Source organism: Aplidium turbinatum, chromosome 1 (assembly GCF_918807975.1).
Source record: "Aplidium turbinatum chromosome 1, kaAplTurb1.1, whole genome shotgun sequence".
Classification (NCBI taxonomy): domain Eukaryota; kingdom Metazoa; phylum Chordata; class Ascidiacea; order Aplousobranchia; family Polyclinidae; genus Aplidium; species Aplidium turbinatum.
In genome coordinates this window covers 15005415-15018583 of record NC_137472.1, presented here as the reverse complement: position 1 = coordinate 15018583, position 13169 = coordinate 15005415, and the positions used below count along the sequence as shown (strand labels likewise).

The 13169-nt window shown below is 38.8% G+C and overlaps 1 protein-coding gene across 1 annotated transcript; it reads left to right on the top strand.

The window, feature by feature from the left end:
* The first annotated feature begins 11004 nt into the window (after positions 1–11004).
* On the top strand, positions 11005–12213 carry LOC145781359 (CD209 antigen-like protein C). The gene is made up of 2 exons (XM_082593178.1): positions 11005–11153; positions 11958–12213. Exons 1-2 carry the CDS (start codon positions 11005–11007, stop codon positions 12211–12213), a joined length of 405 nt encoding a protein of 134 aa, XP_082449304.1.
* The last annotated feature ends 956 nt before the right edge of the window (positions 12214–13169 follow it).

The window sequence follows — 13169 nt, the reverse complement described above, 5'->3', positions numbered from 1 at the left end:
GAATAGAAAGCTTGCGATCCAATAGAATAGGTCGTAGTCTATTAAAAGCGTCTTTAGCTAGGCCTATTCTTCTTCGTATCTCTTTCTTACATCGTGCGTCCGCTGTTAAGAGAGAACCAAGATAGTTGAAAGAAGACACTTGTTCAATTGTGTTGCCTCCCTGGTGAAGTACAAAGTGGGGTTCAGGACTTTGTTTGGAGATAGTCATGCATTTTGTTTTTTTGTCATTAATTTCAATTCCATATTTTTCAATACGAATTTCAATACAAACAACCAATAAGGTCTGGCAGCACTTTTTTTAGAAATACAGGTTAGGCTACCAGTCAGCAGTTAATTGTAGTGGCAATTTAAAGATAAAATAACTATTTAATAAAAATTAAAGTTACATTTCAATAACAATTAATTGTATCTCATTCCAGACCAGTCTACTTCTTTATATGATGCACTTTCCGCTCTTGCATGCCCATTTCTTGTCTTCACTTTCTTTTCTTCTTCCTTTCTTCTTTACTTCTTGTTTTCGCATTTTTCTGAAATTCCACTTGCTGATAGTTTGGAAAATTTGTGAGGAAGATCAAATAAGATGAAACGGTGTAATTTTTTCGAATTTGATTTTATCTCCAGGTCCTAAATTTGAACAAATTAAATTTTTAAGACTTGGACCTGGAGAGCAAAAATCTTGCAACCTACTTCCAAAAAGCGCGGGAAAAAGACCGTGAAAAAGACTGTTGCTGTGCTACAAATCAAAGACTTGCTGTTGTGTCATAATGAGTGAGTTTCGACAGACAGCTATTGATAGCAAAAGAGATTTAGATTTAAAATATGATTAATAAGCCAATACAGCGTAAAATGCTATCTGGTGTCCTGTAGGACACCGTGGTAATTCTAGGGTGTAAAATCAACAATGCAATATAATTTCTTGAACAATATATTTGGAATTCGGGCAACACGGTAACCTTATGTCAACTAAATTTTGTTAAAAGTCAAGGAATTTCAGAACAAAAGCTCTTAATCCGAAGCGGCAATTGCAGATTAAAAAAGACTCGGTGTCCTACAGGACACCTTGGTAATTCTAGTGTAAAGATTAATAACCTTTTTAGAAGTTCACCCTGGAATATTAATTCGGTTTTCTGTTATCGTTGGTTCATTGCAAGTAATGTTTTTAATACCATCTGTCAAAATGACGTGTTGGGAGATACGTAAGAGATATGTTCACAAATGCAAGAATATTTCGTAGAACTTGTTTGTTCTGTTTGTGTCGCTTATTTTTGTTTGGGCAAGCTATCATATCTATAAGACATAAATTCATCACATGACAAGCATAGAAAGCCTAATGTATGTAGTAGTTGTGTAGCAGAAATGTGTAGCAGAAGTTTTAGTTTCGACCAATAGCCTAATATCCTTTACCTTAAAAAAGTGTGGGGCAATTTCGATATTTTTTTGTCGACTAGACTCACTAGAGCAAATGGGAAGTAGGCTAATCTGTACATTGCGGTGACAGCCAAGCAATTGAAAAAATTCTGCAAAATAGGAAAATAGTTTCAACTAATTTTATTAACTGCAACAGGTTTCAGGTTAAACACATATTGCTGTATCCTATTCCTAAACTGAAGAGCTGTTTTTTTTTTTTTTTACCAACTCCTTTCGTTGAATCTTTAAAATGTTTTGGCTGTAATAATAGCAGTAGGTCTACGATTCCTAATTGCAACATTGCAGATAGTTCTAACCTATCTACATGTAGTTTCTATCCTATAACCTATCTAACCTATAATTGTTCTAGCAAACGATTACTCTGGCATGACAACTTAAACAGTTATAGTTTTTTAGACAGTTGTATTTTTTTAAATGTAGCCAACAATAGCGTAAAACTATATCACTTCTACTGCAGTAAATTTTAAACATCGTAGCCTATGGCTCTTCAACTTTATGTATAGATCAGATAAATATACAAAGTTTAACTAGTGAAGTATTAATTTTGTTATTCAGATAGGTACGACATAGGTTTTGAATTAACTTTTCGATTGGCAACATTGTCGATTAATATGACGACAAAAGTCATAGTTCAAATCTCCCTCTTATTGTTGTTTATTCTGTCATTTGTTGTGGGTAAGGAAACCATTGTTTATCGCTTTTACAAGCAGAAGTCCTTTGATGGCGATCCAACGTGTACAAGACAAGCTGTTGTTGTGAGGCAACATGAACAGAGTTCATCGTCAAAACAAATTGATGTTGAAGCAATTAAAAATATCACTGCCGAAGTTGTAAACGGTAATATACTTAGAGAGTTTTCTATGTTTTCTTTAGAACTCACAGATTTCTCACAAGCAAACTACATAATTTTTATGTGTTATTGTGTTGTTCCTGTGATAATTTTGTAGCAAAGCTCAAAATGAAAAGAAAATTTATCGCTTAACTGCGAACACCGATTCGCCAAGAATCTACTTGAATAGAATCATCGGTGCAGTAGAGCTCCATTAATTGGTCTAGCTTTAAAAGAAAAAACAATTAAATTTGCATTTAATTTAAGGGTGGTCATGAAAACTGGCTTTCCCAAAAATTTCACTAAATTGGATACTTGTAGTTAAAAATGCAGTTTATCTGCTTATATTGAAAGAGAAAACATTTGTAGTTAAATTGTAAATGATGTAATTGGATATTATGTATTTTTTAATATTATTTCATAAAATTGATCAACATTTTGATTGATGGTCATTTAGTTAAATGACATTAATTAATTAATATTTCAGAAGAAGTCTTGGCACTGCAGAAACAGCTAGCAAATCAGTCAGGTAGGTTTACATTGAAGTTTCTAACTTTTTGTAGTTTATAGTAGGCCTACGAGACGGTGGGATGGCGCAACGGATAAGGCGTTGGCTTTCCAATTATGCAAACCTGGTTAGACTCCTGGTTTAAGCTGGTTGTAACTACTCCCGGCTTCATTGAAAATATTGATTAACACTGCTGTGTTAAGCCTTCTGTTGGCCGTGTGGCCACAATAGCATTGGGTTCCTTATCAACGCTTTGACAGCAAGCACATCCACAATCAATATTGTATGGAAAGGGACTTCTCTGCAATGGACTTTTTGATCAGTCTAAAAACATACACCAATTTAATTACCAGCAAACAGTACAGGTCTATCAAGTCATCATGATATACTTTTGCTCAGAGTGTAAGCATAAACAGAAGGCCTAACAATTCAAAATCGAAAAATAGAAAACAAAATACTAACAACGGTCATGAAGCATAAGGGTCATTCAATGACGAGTTACCAGGAGCTTTTTAGATCACATCACAGTGAAAGCTGGTATTGAAAATCAGCATGCTCATACAAAATTGATCAATTTTTTTTTGAGAAAATTTAATTGTTTTAACTTTTTATAACCCATGATTTTTTTCCAAATTTAATCCCGGCTTGAACCATTGACGTGAGCCGACATCTTGCGAGTCATTATATATCATTGTAAAAGTATTTAGATATTAGTCATTATTTATCATTTTAAATCAGCAAGAAGAAAAACCATTTTGCATCTCCATTTGTTTATTGCTGTCTTCAATGTGATTATGTGATTATTTTTTGAAATTATTGTTCCAGATGAAATTTTGTCACTTCAAAAACAACTCGCCAACCAAGCAGGTAATTTAAATGAGTGGTTCTGTCGTTTTCCGTCTTTGAAAAATTATCTACTAACGTGCAAAGAGGTCTACAATCAAAAGCATCGACCCGACTAGGAAAACTTTCGCGTGCTTTTATCGTGCCTATCTCCCATACACAATAACACTTTTACGTATATTTTTCCAACAATAAATAAATGCAACTGATTCATCCGAATTTTATGCTCTTTTGTCGGACACAAGTGTATCGAAGATTTTTGACTTCGTGGATGAGTAAGACAAGGAAGCCGATATCTGTGTCCATCTTCATACCATTTAGTAGTCTTCTCAAAAGTATGTGCTCCATGGTGTGTGCTTCATTTTCTGTGGTAATAAAAAAAAAACACAACTTTCCAAGAATAAAGCCCTAGCAATAAGAATGAATACAGCCCTAGAATAAAGAATCCCACGATTAATGTATATCTCCAAACAACTGTGTCCAATTGTAACAATATTGTAGCAATCCTATATCATACCAACCACGTTTTCCTTCCTAACAAGTGAACCAATTTAACCTATACGTCATTTCCTAAAGATTTTGTATTTTTCCATCTAAGCTGCTCTGAATAGACAATAGAGAACAGAAAATAAAGCAGTTTAAATTCGCCCTTTGACTCAGGCAGAAAGAGAGACGAACAGCGACAAAAGAGAGAATAAAAATTAGAACGTCCAGTATACAATTTGGAGGACTATTAAAATGTGATATTTCGTAACCTCTGATTGTTTCATTATTCTATAAAGTTTAAGCTCATTTTGTAATAAACCTACAATATTATACGAACACCATCTGATACCTAAAAATTATAATTAAAATAATAATTATGTGAAAATAGTTTAATGGAGTCAGATAGTCAATTTAGTTAGGATGTCCATCAAGCAGACAGAATTTCGTTAGACAGCTGATCAATAATTAAAATCATCCATGCATCTATAACACCATATCACCACAATATGACATGAACGGTCGGAATGCTGCATCAACAAAGATGTAAGACTGTAAGATGTTTGAAAAAGTTAATATCATCATTGAACTAAGTGTCCTGGCGCAAAGTTACCAGACTGCTACTGCAAAAATACTGAGTTTGCTGCAAAGTTGCCATCACCTGAAAAATGCAACGCAGACGAGGCATACCAGGACTTCTGCAATGCCATAATAACTGCGGCAAAGGCCACAATACCACGTGGCCATCGAACCAGCTATACACCATGCTGGGACTCTTGAGTGTGAAGCTCTCTATCGCTCCTACCTAAGCGCCACAAGTGGTGCTGCTTTTAACACCGCCGCCACCAGACTACTTGAGCGGCTGGACACAAAGAAGCTTGAGCGATGGAACGAAGCTGTCCAAACCATCGACTTCTCCCACTCAAGCCGCACAGCATGGAACATCATCAACAACCTCACTGGGCGCTCAGCAAACTCCCCTCGTCAGTGCCCCGTTTCTGCTAATGCCATCGCTTCCCAGCTAGTGCAGAACGGGGTCTACAAGACAAAGGACCGCAAGGCATCCCGCCTTGTTGCCAAGGAAGTATCTGCCCTTTGACGAGTTGAAACACCACAAGAGGAAGCAATCTCTGGAGACTTCACTCCAGAGGAATTCGCCACGGCCCTCCGCCTAGTGAAACCACACAAGTCTCCAGGGCCGGATAAAATCAGCCCTGAGCTTGTACTCCATGCTGGCCATGCCCTAAAGTCCTGGTTACGTAGATTCCTCTCTTCCTGCCTGCACCACCTCACAATCCCAAAAGTCTGGAGAAGAGCTTTAGTAGTTGCGATTCCTAAGCCTCACAAACCACTAGAGGACCCAAGGAGTTATCGTCAGATATCCCTCCTCTGTGTTCCTTTCAAGATCCTCGAAAGATTGATCTACGCACGCGTCAACCCAATCATCGACCCGCTCCTTCCAAAAGAGCAAGCTGGGGTTCGGCGCGGAAAATCCACCGTAGATCAGGTCACACTCTTATCCCAAGACATCGAGGATTGCTTTGAGGCAAAAAGAAGGCCGGCGCTGTCTTTCTAGATCTTACGGCTGCCTATGACACCGTATGGCATCGCGGCCTTACTTGCAAGCTGCTTCGCCTGCGTCCTGACCGACATATGGTTCATATGATTATGGAACTTGTCAGGAATCGAAGCTTCACCCTTACCACCGGTAGCTCACGGCGAAGCAGACTGAGACGTCTGAAAAACGGCGTCCCACAGGGATCGGTCCTGGCTCCACTTCTTTTCAACATCTACACCCACGACCTGCCAACTACGGTCTCCACAAAATATGCTTATGCGGACGACCTGGCAATTCTCCACTCCACAAAGTCGTGGGAAAATCTAGAAGACACCTTGAGTCAGCACATGAAAACTCTCTCAGCCTATCTCCAGAACTGGCGACTGAAACTCAGCAAAACCAAAACTGTGGCAGCAGCTTTCCACCTCCATAATCGGGAAGTTGATCGTGAGCTACACGTCCAGAACAACGGAAAATCTCTGTCCTTCTGCCCCGAACCAAGATATCTTGGGGTGACACTGGACAGATCGCTCACATACCGCTACCATTTGGTGTCACTGCGCAAGAACCTCACATCCCGCGCTGCGCTACTCAAGCGCCTGGCAGGCTCTAGCTGGGGGGCGAGGGCTGACACTTTGTGTATAGCATCCTTAGCCCTTGTCTACTCTTCAGCAGAGTACTGTGCACCTGTTTGGTGCCGCAGTACTCACTGCCATAACATCAACACTGCCATAAACAGCGCCCTGCGCACAGTGACCGGATGCCTGCGTCCCACACCATTGAACAATCTCTCCATTCTCGCTGGCATCCAACCCGCTGAGCTTCGTCGCGAAGAAGCTACTCTGTCCCTCGGTCGACGGGCACTGGAGCCTAACTACCTTCTCCACCACCAGATCTCTGCTCTCTCAAACGAGCATCCCCGTTGACTGAAATCAAGACACCCATTCGTGCCAGCCGCTTAACTTCTTATCAACAAAGCTGATGTACAAGACATCTCTGCGGCTGCTTGGGCGGACCATAAATGGAGTTCTGAATGGAAGGTAACCGCCACCAGACTCTATTCGTTCATCCCCACGCCGACACACGCCCCATCGGTCTAACACTACCAAGACAGGCATGGGTGCGTCTCAACCGTCTCCGTACGGGCGTCGGGCTTTTCCGCTCAACCATGCACCAATGAGAAATTGTCTCTTCCTCCTGTAAATGTGGTGCCGAGGAACAGACCACAGACCACATCATCAATGACTGCTCCATCTTCAAGCCACTTAACGGAGTGGAAGGTCTGCGTGTCATGGATGATGAAACCAAAGACTGGCTGTTCTCTAGTAGCCTTCCAGTGTCGTCCGGGAACATCATGAATCTGGGGTGGTAAAAGGATAGACCCTCGGCCCCAGACGCTCACATGACGACGACGACAAACTAATTGTTCTGGCGCAAAATAAAACTAAAACACTACGACAAGGATTGTCATGTAATCTTATACTAACTCTCAGGAAAATTCTTTTTGTACACTACTTAGGAAAGACCGACCACACATGATACCATTCGTTTTCAAGGTCATTTTGACGTCACAAAGTGCTTCCTTTGGCAAGTAAAGTTAAGACTAAAGCAGCAGAAGTAGCAATACGTGCGCTACTTTAGCCCGAGTAACAATAGCAGGTAGCGCGTTACTTTTAAAGTAGCGGATGCCCACCTCTGCATAAGATCATCAAACATGTTTAATGTTTATAGCTGACCTCAGCATAATTGTGTTTCCTCTCAATTTTATGAAAATAATGTTTCAGGGGAAATTTCGTCACTTCAAACGTCACTTATCATCAACCAATCAGGTAAATTACTGCAAATGGGTGGTTCTTCTTTTTTGTAGTTTTCGATAAAGTTGAAGTTGTGAATGACACATTAAAAGCACTGATGAATCTCACAAGGTAAAAATATGGCTCTATCTACACTAGTGCTTGCATGTAGGCAACAAGCATTTTAAAATGTTCAATTAATTTTAATGCTAAAAGTAACTTGACCAAGACGCTCTGTTAAGTATAATCTAGTGTTGTCGGGATAAATACAAACGCCGTGCTGTTGATTGGCTTTGCTTGTTTTCAAGACTGTGTAGTCAAAAAAATTGTTCAAATTAGTTTGAAATGCTTACTGTAGGCCTACTGGGGAAAAATTGATGACTAAGATCGACTGCGATATTTGTGCTTTTAAAGTTTTAGTTTTTTTTAGGAAATTGTTTTTACTTGAAACCAAATTTTGTGCTTTTTTTTATTCTAAAAAAAACTATCAAGTTTTGTTGCTGCTTTTTTACACCATGTCTCAAATAAGAATTAGAACAACATATTACTTCAAAATAGATTGCTGTCTAAGTTTTGATCTAGTTAAAAAACTCATTCAATTTTTAGTTGATTTTTATAAAGTTTTCAATCATGTTGGTTTTATGTTCCAGAACAAATATCCGCTCTAGAAAAAAGACTTTTGGCAAAAGTATCAGGTGAATTTAAACATAATGAGCGATAAGCACTGTTTTTGTATTTGTTTTTCTATTTGCATTAAATGATGTGTCTGCGAGATGTAATAATCAAACATTAAAACATTTCCGATAAAACATTTCCAGAAATAACCAATCAAGGCTTTGTCAGTCCGAGGATAAAGATTCAAGACCAACCAACCGATAAAAATTCAACAAGAACTTTAAAAAAGAACCATTATATAAAAGTGCAACGCTTGTAGGTACTGCAGAATAGCTACAGAAACCCACAAACGTAGAGGAATTGAAAAGATGTCTTAACACGAGTAGAGCTATGTGTACAAGTGACAAATCGCTGTGTAGTGGGTACCAAGTCCAGCTGCCATATTACAAACTACTCACGGCCTCACTGCCTCAGGGAGGTGCGACGTAATCAAGCGCATGTGACTCGGAGCAATGCACTTGCACTAAGGCAATAACCATAACGCAAAACTGACGTTACTAAACTGTATCAATATCTATATCATATTGTATTAAAATTCCATCTCATATTTTAAGTTTTTTTTGTTTTGTTTTTCATCATCGACTTTCCTTTTTTGAAATCTGCATAGGCCTTCCTTGTATTTGCAACATCAAATTGTTTGCATTCTCTTCTCATTATTTGTTCTTGCAGACTTGATCTATTCTTTCTCACTTTTTCTTGTTTATAACCTACTCTAGTTTATCGCTGGTCTATTCTCGTCAGACACAAATTTTCATCTCCTCCCAATCAAGTCTGTCTGGTGCATTTAATACCAATAATGCTTCTTTCAATGTTTACCTTGGTCATTGGCGCAGAATTCTCGACCGGTTAGCTTTTGTAAGATCAAAACCAACTCCAGTCAGTTGGAAATAAAAGGATGAACTAGTAGCAAGCTAAAACATCAGAGTATGTTATGAAAATCATGTCATATCTCTAAAACACTATAGACCATAACAAAGTCATCTCATCATCATCATCATTATCAGCCATTGTTGTTCCACTGCAGGCCATTGTTGTTCCACTCTCCTAAGCTTTTCACAGCATGCTTAGAAGAAATTTTTAAAAATTTAAATTGGGAAGAAAAAGGCATCAAAGTAGATGGCGAATACCTATCCAATCTCAGGTTTGCTGATGACATCATTTTGATATCTTCAACACCCAATGAACTCCAAACAATGTTGACTGAACTCGACGAGACAAGCAAAGAAGTCGGTCTCAAAATGAATTTGACTAAAACATAAGTTATGCTCAATCACCATGTCAAAGGAAACCAAAACATTACATTAGATGGAGCCAATCTCCAAAACGTAAACAAATACACATACCTTGGCCAAATAGTAACCACATCACCTGATAAAGAAGAAGAAATTAAAAGAAGAATTACACTTGGTTGGCAGGCATTTGGAAGAGCGAGCTCAATATTTAAAAGTAAATTACCGATCTCAGTGAAAAGAAAAGTATATAATCAATGCATTCTCCCATCAATGACATACGGAGCAGAAACATGGAACTTAACGAAAGCACTAACACTCAAACTACGCACTGCGCAAAGATCACATGAAAAAGTACTCCTAGGCATTACATGGAAAGACAGCTAGGAAACCAGCCAAATGGATACGACAACAAACACAAATCAAAGATATCCTTCAAACAATAAAAAGTTTAAAGTGGAATTGGGCAGAACTTATCATGCGAACAACTGACAACAGATGGACAAGAAGAGCTACTGATTGGATACCGCTTGACAATAAACGCAAAAGAGGGAAACAGAAAACAAGATGGCGAGACGAACTCTACCAATTCGACAAACACTGGACACAAACTTGCAAGGACAGACAAAATTATAAAAATATGGGGAAGGCCTTCATCCTGCAGTGGAACAACAATGGCTGATAATGATGAATGATATCAGGTGAATACCATTAAGTGTTTGTTGAAGTTCAATGATTCGATAAAAAATAGGTTGGAAACGAATAGAAAATTCAAAGCTACCGATAAAGACTGATCATGCGTAACAGCGAAATACATTTTTCATATTTAACACTAAAGATGGCAAAGCGGTGTTGTTTGATTGCTGTCGACTGCATAGCCGAGTGGTGAGAGCCTTGCAGCGGCGCTCGAAAGGGCGCTAGTTCGACACCGGTCAAGAACATGCGGCTGTGGTTTTGGCAGGACATAAAATCAAATCGTCCACTTAAATCAAATCTGGCTGGCGTAAACCTGGGCAAAAAAATCAGCAGTATACTTCACTTCATTTGCTTTAGATTATAGCTTAGCCTTATATTTAACCATTATATATAAAAAGGCCCCATATAAAATGTTGGAATCAGGATTGTTAAAAATCCAGTTAACTTCATAAAACAACTGTGTCTTGTGGGTCCCTATGCCTGCCATCACTCCCCACATGTAGAGAGCGATAAGCCGCGGTGCGTGTTTTTGAGCAATAAATTAAACAACGATAATTTGTGCTTTTGTTGTAAAGTATGTAACATCAAAAAGCATTCCAAACCAACTTTTAGAGAAAAGTATTGACAAATGTGGAAGATATGTATCAAAAAGAGAAAAGTGGCTCGTAGGTTCCGACCTACCGATGAAAATATGGTGAAGCAATCAATAAGCTCTAAGCATAATCTGTTAAGAACCTTAGGGAGTTGTAGTCGAGATCTGATTAGAACAAGAATAGTCTACTAAGTTTCCTACATCCCTACACACGTAGTCTACATTGCTTACGTTTATCCTTATAATTATTTTATTAACTTACGTTTACGATAAGCCAGTAATATTAGTTGCCAAAAGTGGAAGAGAATGTTTTTAATTTTTTAGGATTAATTGCATTACTTTTTTCTTAGCAATCCGCAATGGATTTCAAATGTTAGATGACGGATGGATTGGGTTGTTCAGTGGATATCAATACAAAGCATCAAGTACCAGCCAAAATTACCAAGCAAGCAGAGAAGTTTGCAAAAGAATGGGAGCTGATTTGGCGGTTTATGGCGTTCAAAATATGGAAACTAGAAGGTAAGGGTAAGGCTTTTATACGCAAAGTACGCAACGTACGCATTGTACTGTAATCTACGTAAGGTTCTACGCAAATTGATGTTTTTTAAGAAAAAGATCATTATGAAAAATTCAATTTCATTCTAAAGTAGAAAAGTGTATTGTATGATTTAACTATAGCCTTGTGTAAGGTTTAGTCCGATGTTTTCTGTAAACTTTATGAATAAATCGACGTGTGGTTGAATACATTTCATTGTTTCTAAACGCATTGTCAAGAACAAATAGCATATTTTTTCAGCATTTACTTGTAGGGTTTTTAGGTATCTAAAGCTCCATGCATAATTCAAGTTAATGTCTTTGTAATTTTCGAATTACAAAGAATGATGTTATGATTAAATATTTAAAAGCCTTTGGGGCGAGAGTCTATACTTTTATTACCCTAGAATCACGATGTTTCCGGACTACACTGGAAGGCTATTAGAGAACAGCCAGTCTTTGGTTTCATAATCCAAGACACGCAGCTCTTCCTCTCCGTTAGGTGGGTACAATCGATGGAAGCCTAAAATCGATGATGTGGTTTGCTGTCTGTTCCTCAGCATCACAGTCACAAGAAAAAGAAGAAGAAGAAGAGGCCATTCCCTATTAGTGCATGATTGAGGGAAAAAGCCCAACGCCCGTGCGAAGACCGTTGAAGGGCACATGCCTGTCTCGGTAGCGTCAGGCATAATGGGCCACAATTTTTTTATTTTTTTTAACAAAAATGGGCCGCGAAAGAATCAAAGTTGAGAACCACTACTTTAAACTAGCTCTTTACTGTTTTCTCAGAGTCATTATCAATGCTTTAAAGCCCAGGAGTCATGTGCATTTTGGAATGGATGAAATTGAAAGACCGGGGACCTGGAAATGGCTCAATGGCTATCTTGTATCTGATGGTGCGGCTTTCTGGGCAAGTGGTTATCCAAACGGAAGGAATGGATATAATTGCGCGGTTATGTCAATATCCGATCTGAACACTTACAGCTCGTACTGCCCGAATAGCCAATATGCTTTATGTGAAAAGCAATGGACTTACGTTCCCTAAACCCAAGAAAAAGCAACTTTACCACCAATATGGGCTTAAGTGCACTCCACACAGAACTTGGCTATATTTTGTGCAATCTACAGTGTGCAAGAATTCATAGAAGCACTATATGAATCCCTGAATCTATGCTTGCATTTCATACAAGAAAACTGAAACTAAAAATTTGTGTTAATTTTGACATATATTTTTACTGAGTAAGACCACGCAGCTCATCTACACAGTGCCGGTCTTAGAGTACTTCGGGCTCTGTGCGGAATATGCTTTACGGGCCCCAATGGCAATGATCCAATTCCGTAGCGTAGTTAGGTATTTTGAAAGGGGAGGAGGGGTTTTGACGGCCGGCGGGCAAACCTTAAGGCGTGTTCGCCAAAGGCGACACCCAGCGGCGGGGGTGTGGGGCTCTCCTAGAAAATTTTAAATAATTACTTTGAATTTGGTGCATTCTGAGAGTATCTGAAAGTCTGTTGTCACAGTGCAATGTTAACTATTTGGCTATTTGGTGAAATGTCGTAGATGGCCTAAAAGCATGTAAGCTCGTAAAGGTGGCCGACGCGACAATCTCAGCACTTGCCTCACCCTAAAGACACAACTGACTTCAAGGATACCGGTACTTGCTAGTGAATCGAATTGAATTGGAAATGACAAAAATTACTGCATTTTCCGAGTACATTGCGGGCCCCATAATTTGTGGGCCCTGTGCGATTGCACGATTTGCACACCCCAAAGACCGGCACTGATCTACATTACAGCTGTTTGTTGATCATTGTACGATAGTTTTTTGAATTATTTCAGCTCTAATTCACCATATCTGCAAACGTCATTTTTGTGCATACATGCTTTTAGGATATGGGCAGATAAAGTTGATATAAACAAGGCATGGATTGCTACTGAACGCTCTAAGAATTATATAATTACTCATGCAATGTAGGCTACAGTAGCTACACTAACAACCTTAA

Coding starts and splice junctions, on each gene's coding strand:
- LOC145781359 (XM_082593178.1), top strand. CDS start 11,005: ATGTTAGATGACGGATGGATTGGGTTGTTCAGTGGATATCAATACAAA. Junction 11,154..11,957: donor CAAAATATGGAAACTAGAAG/GTAAGGGTAAGG, acceptor CTGTTTTCTCAG/AGTCATTATCAATGCTTTAA.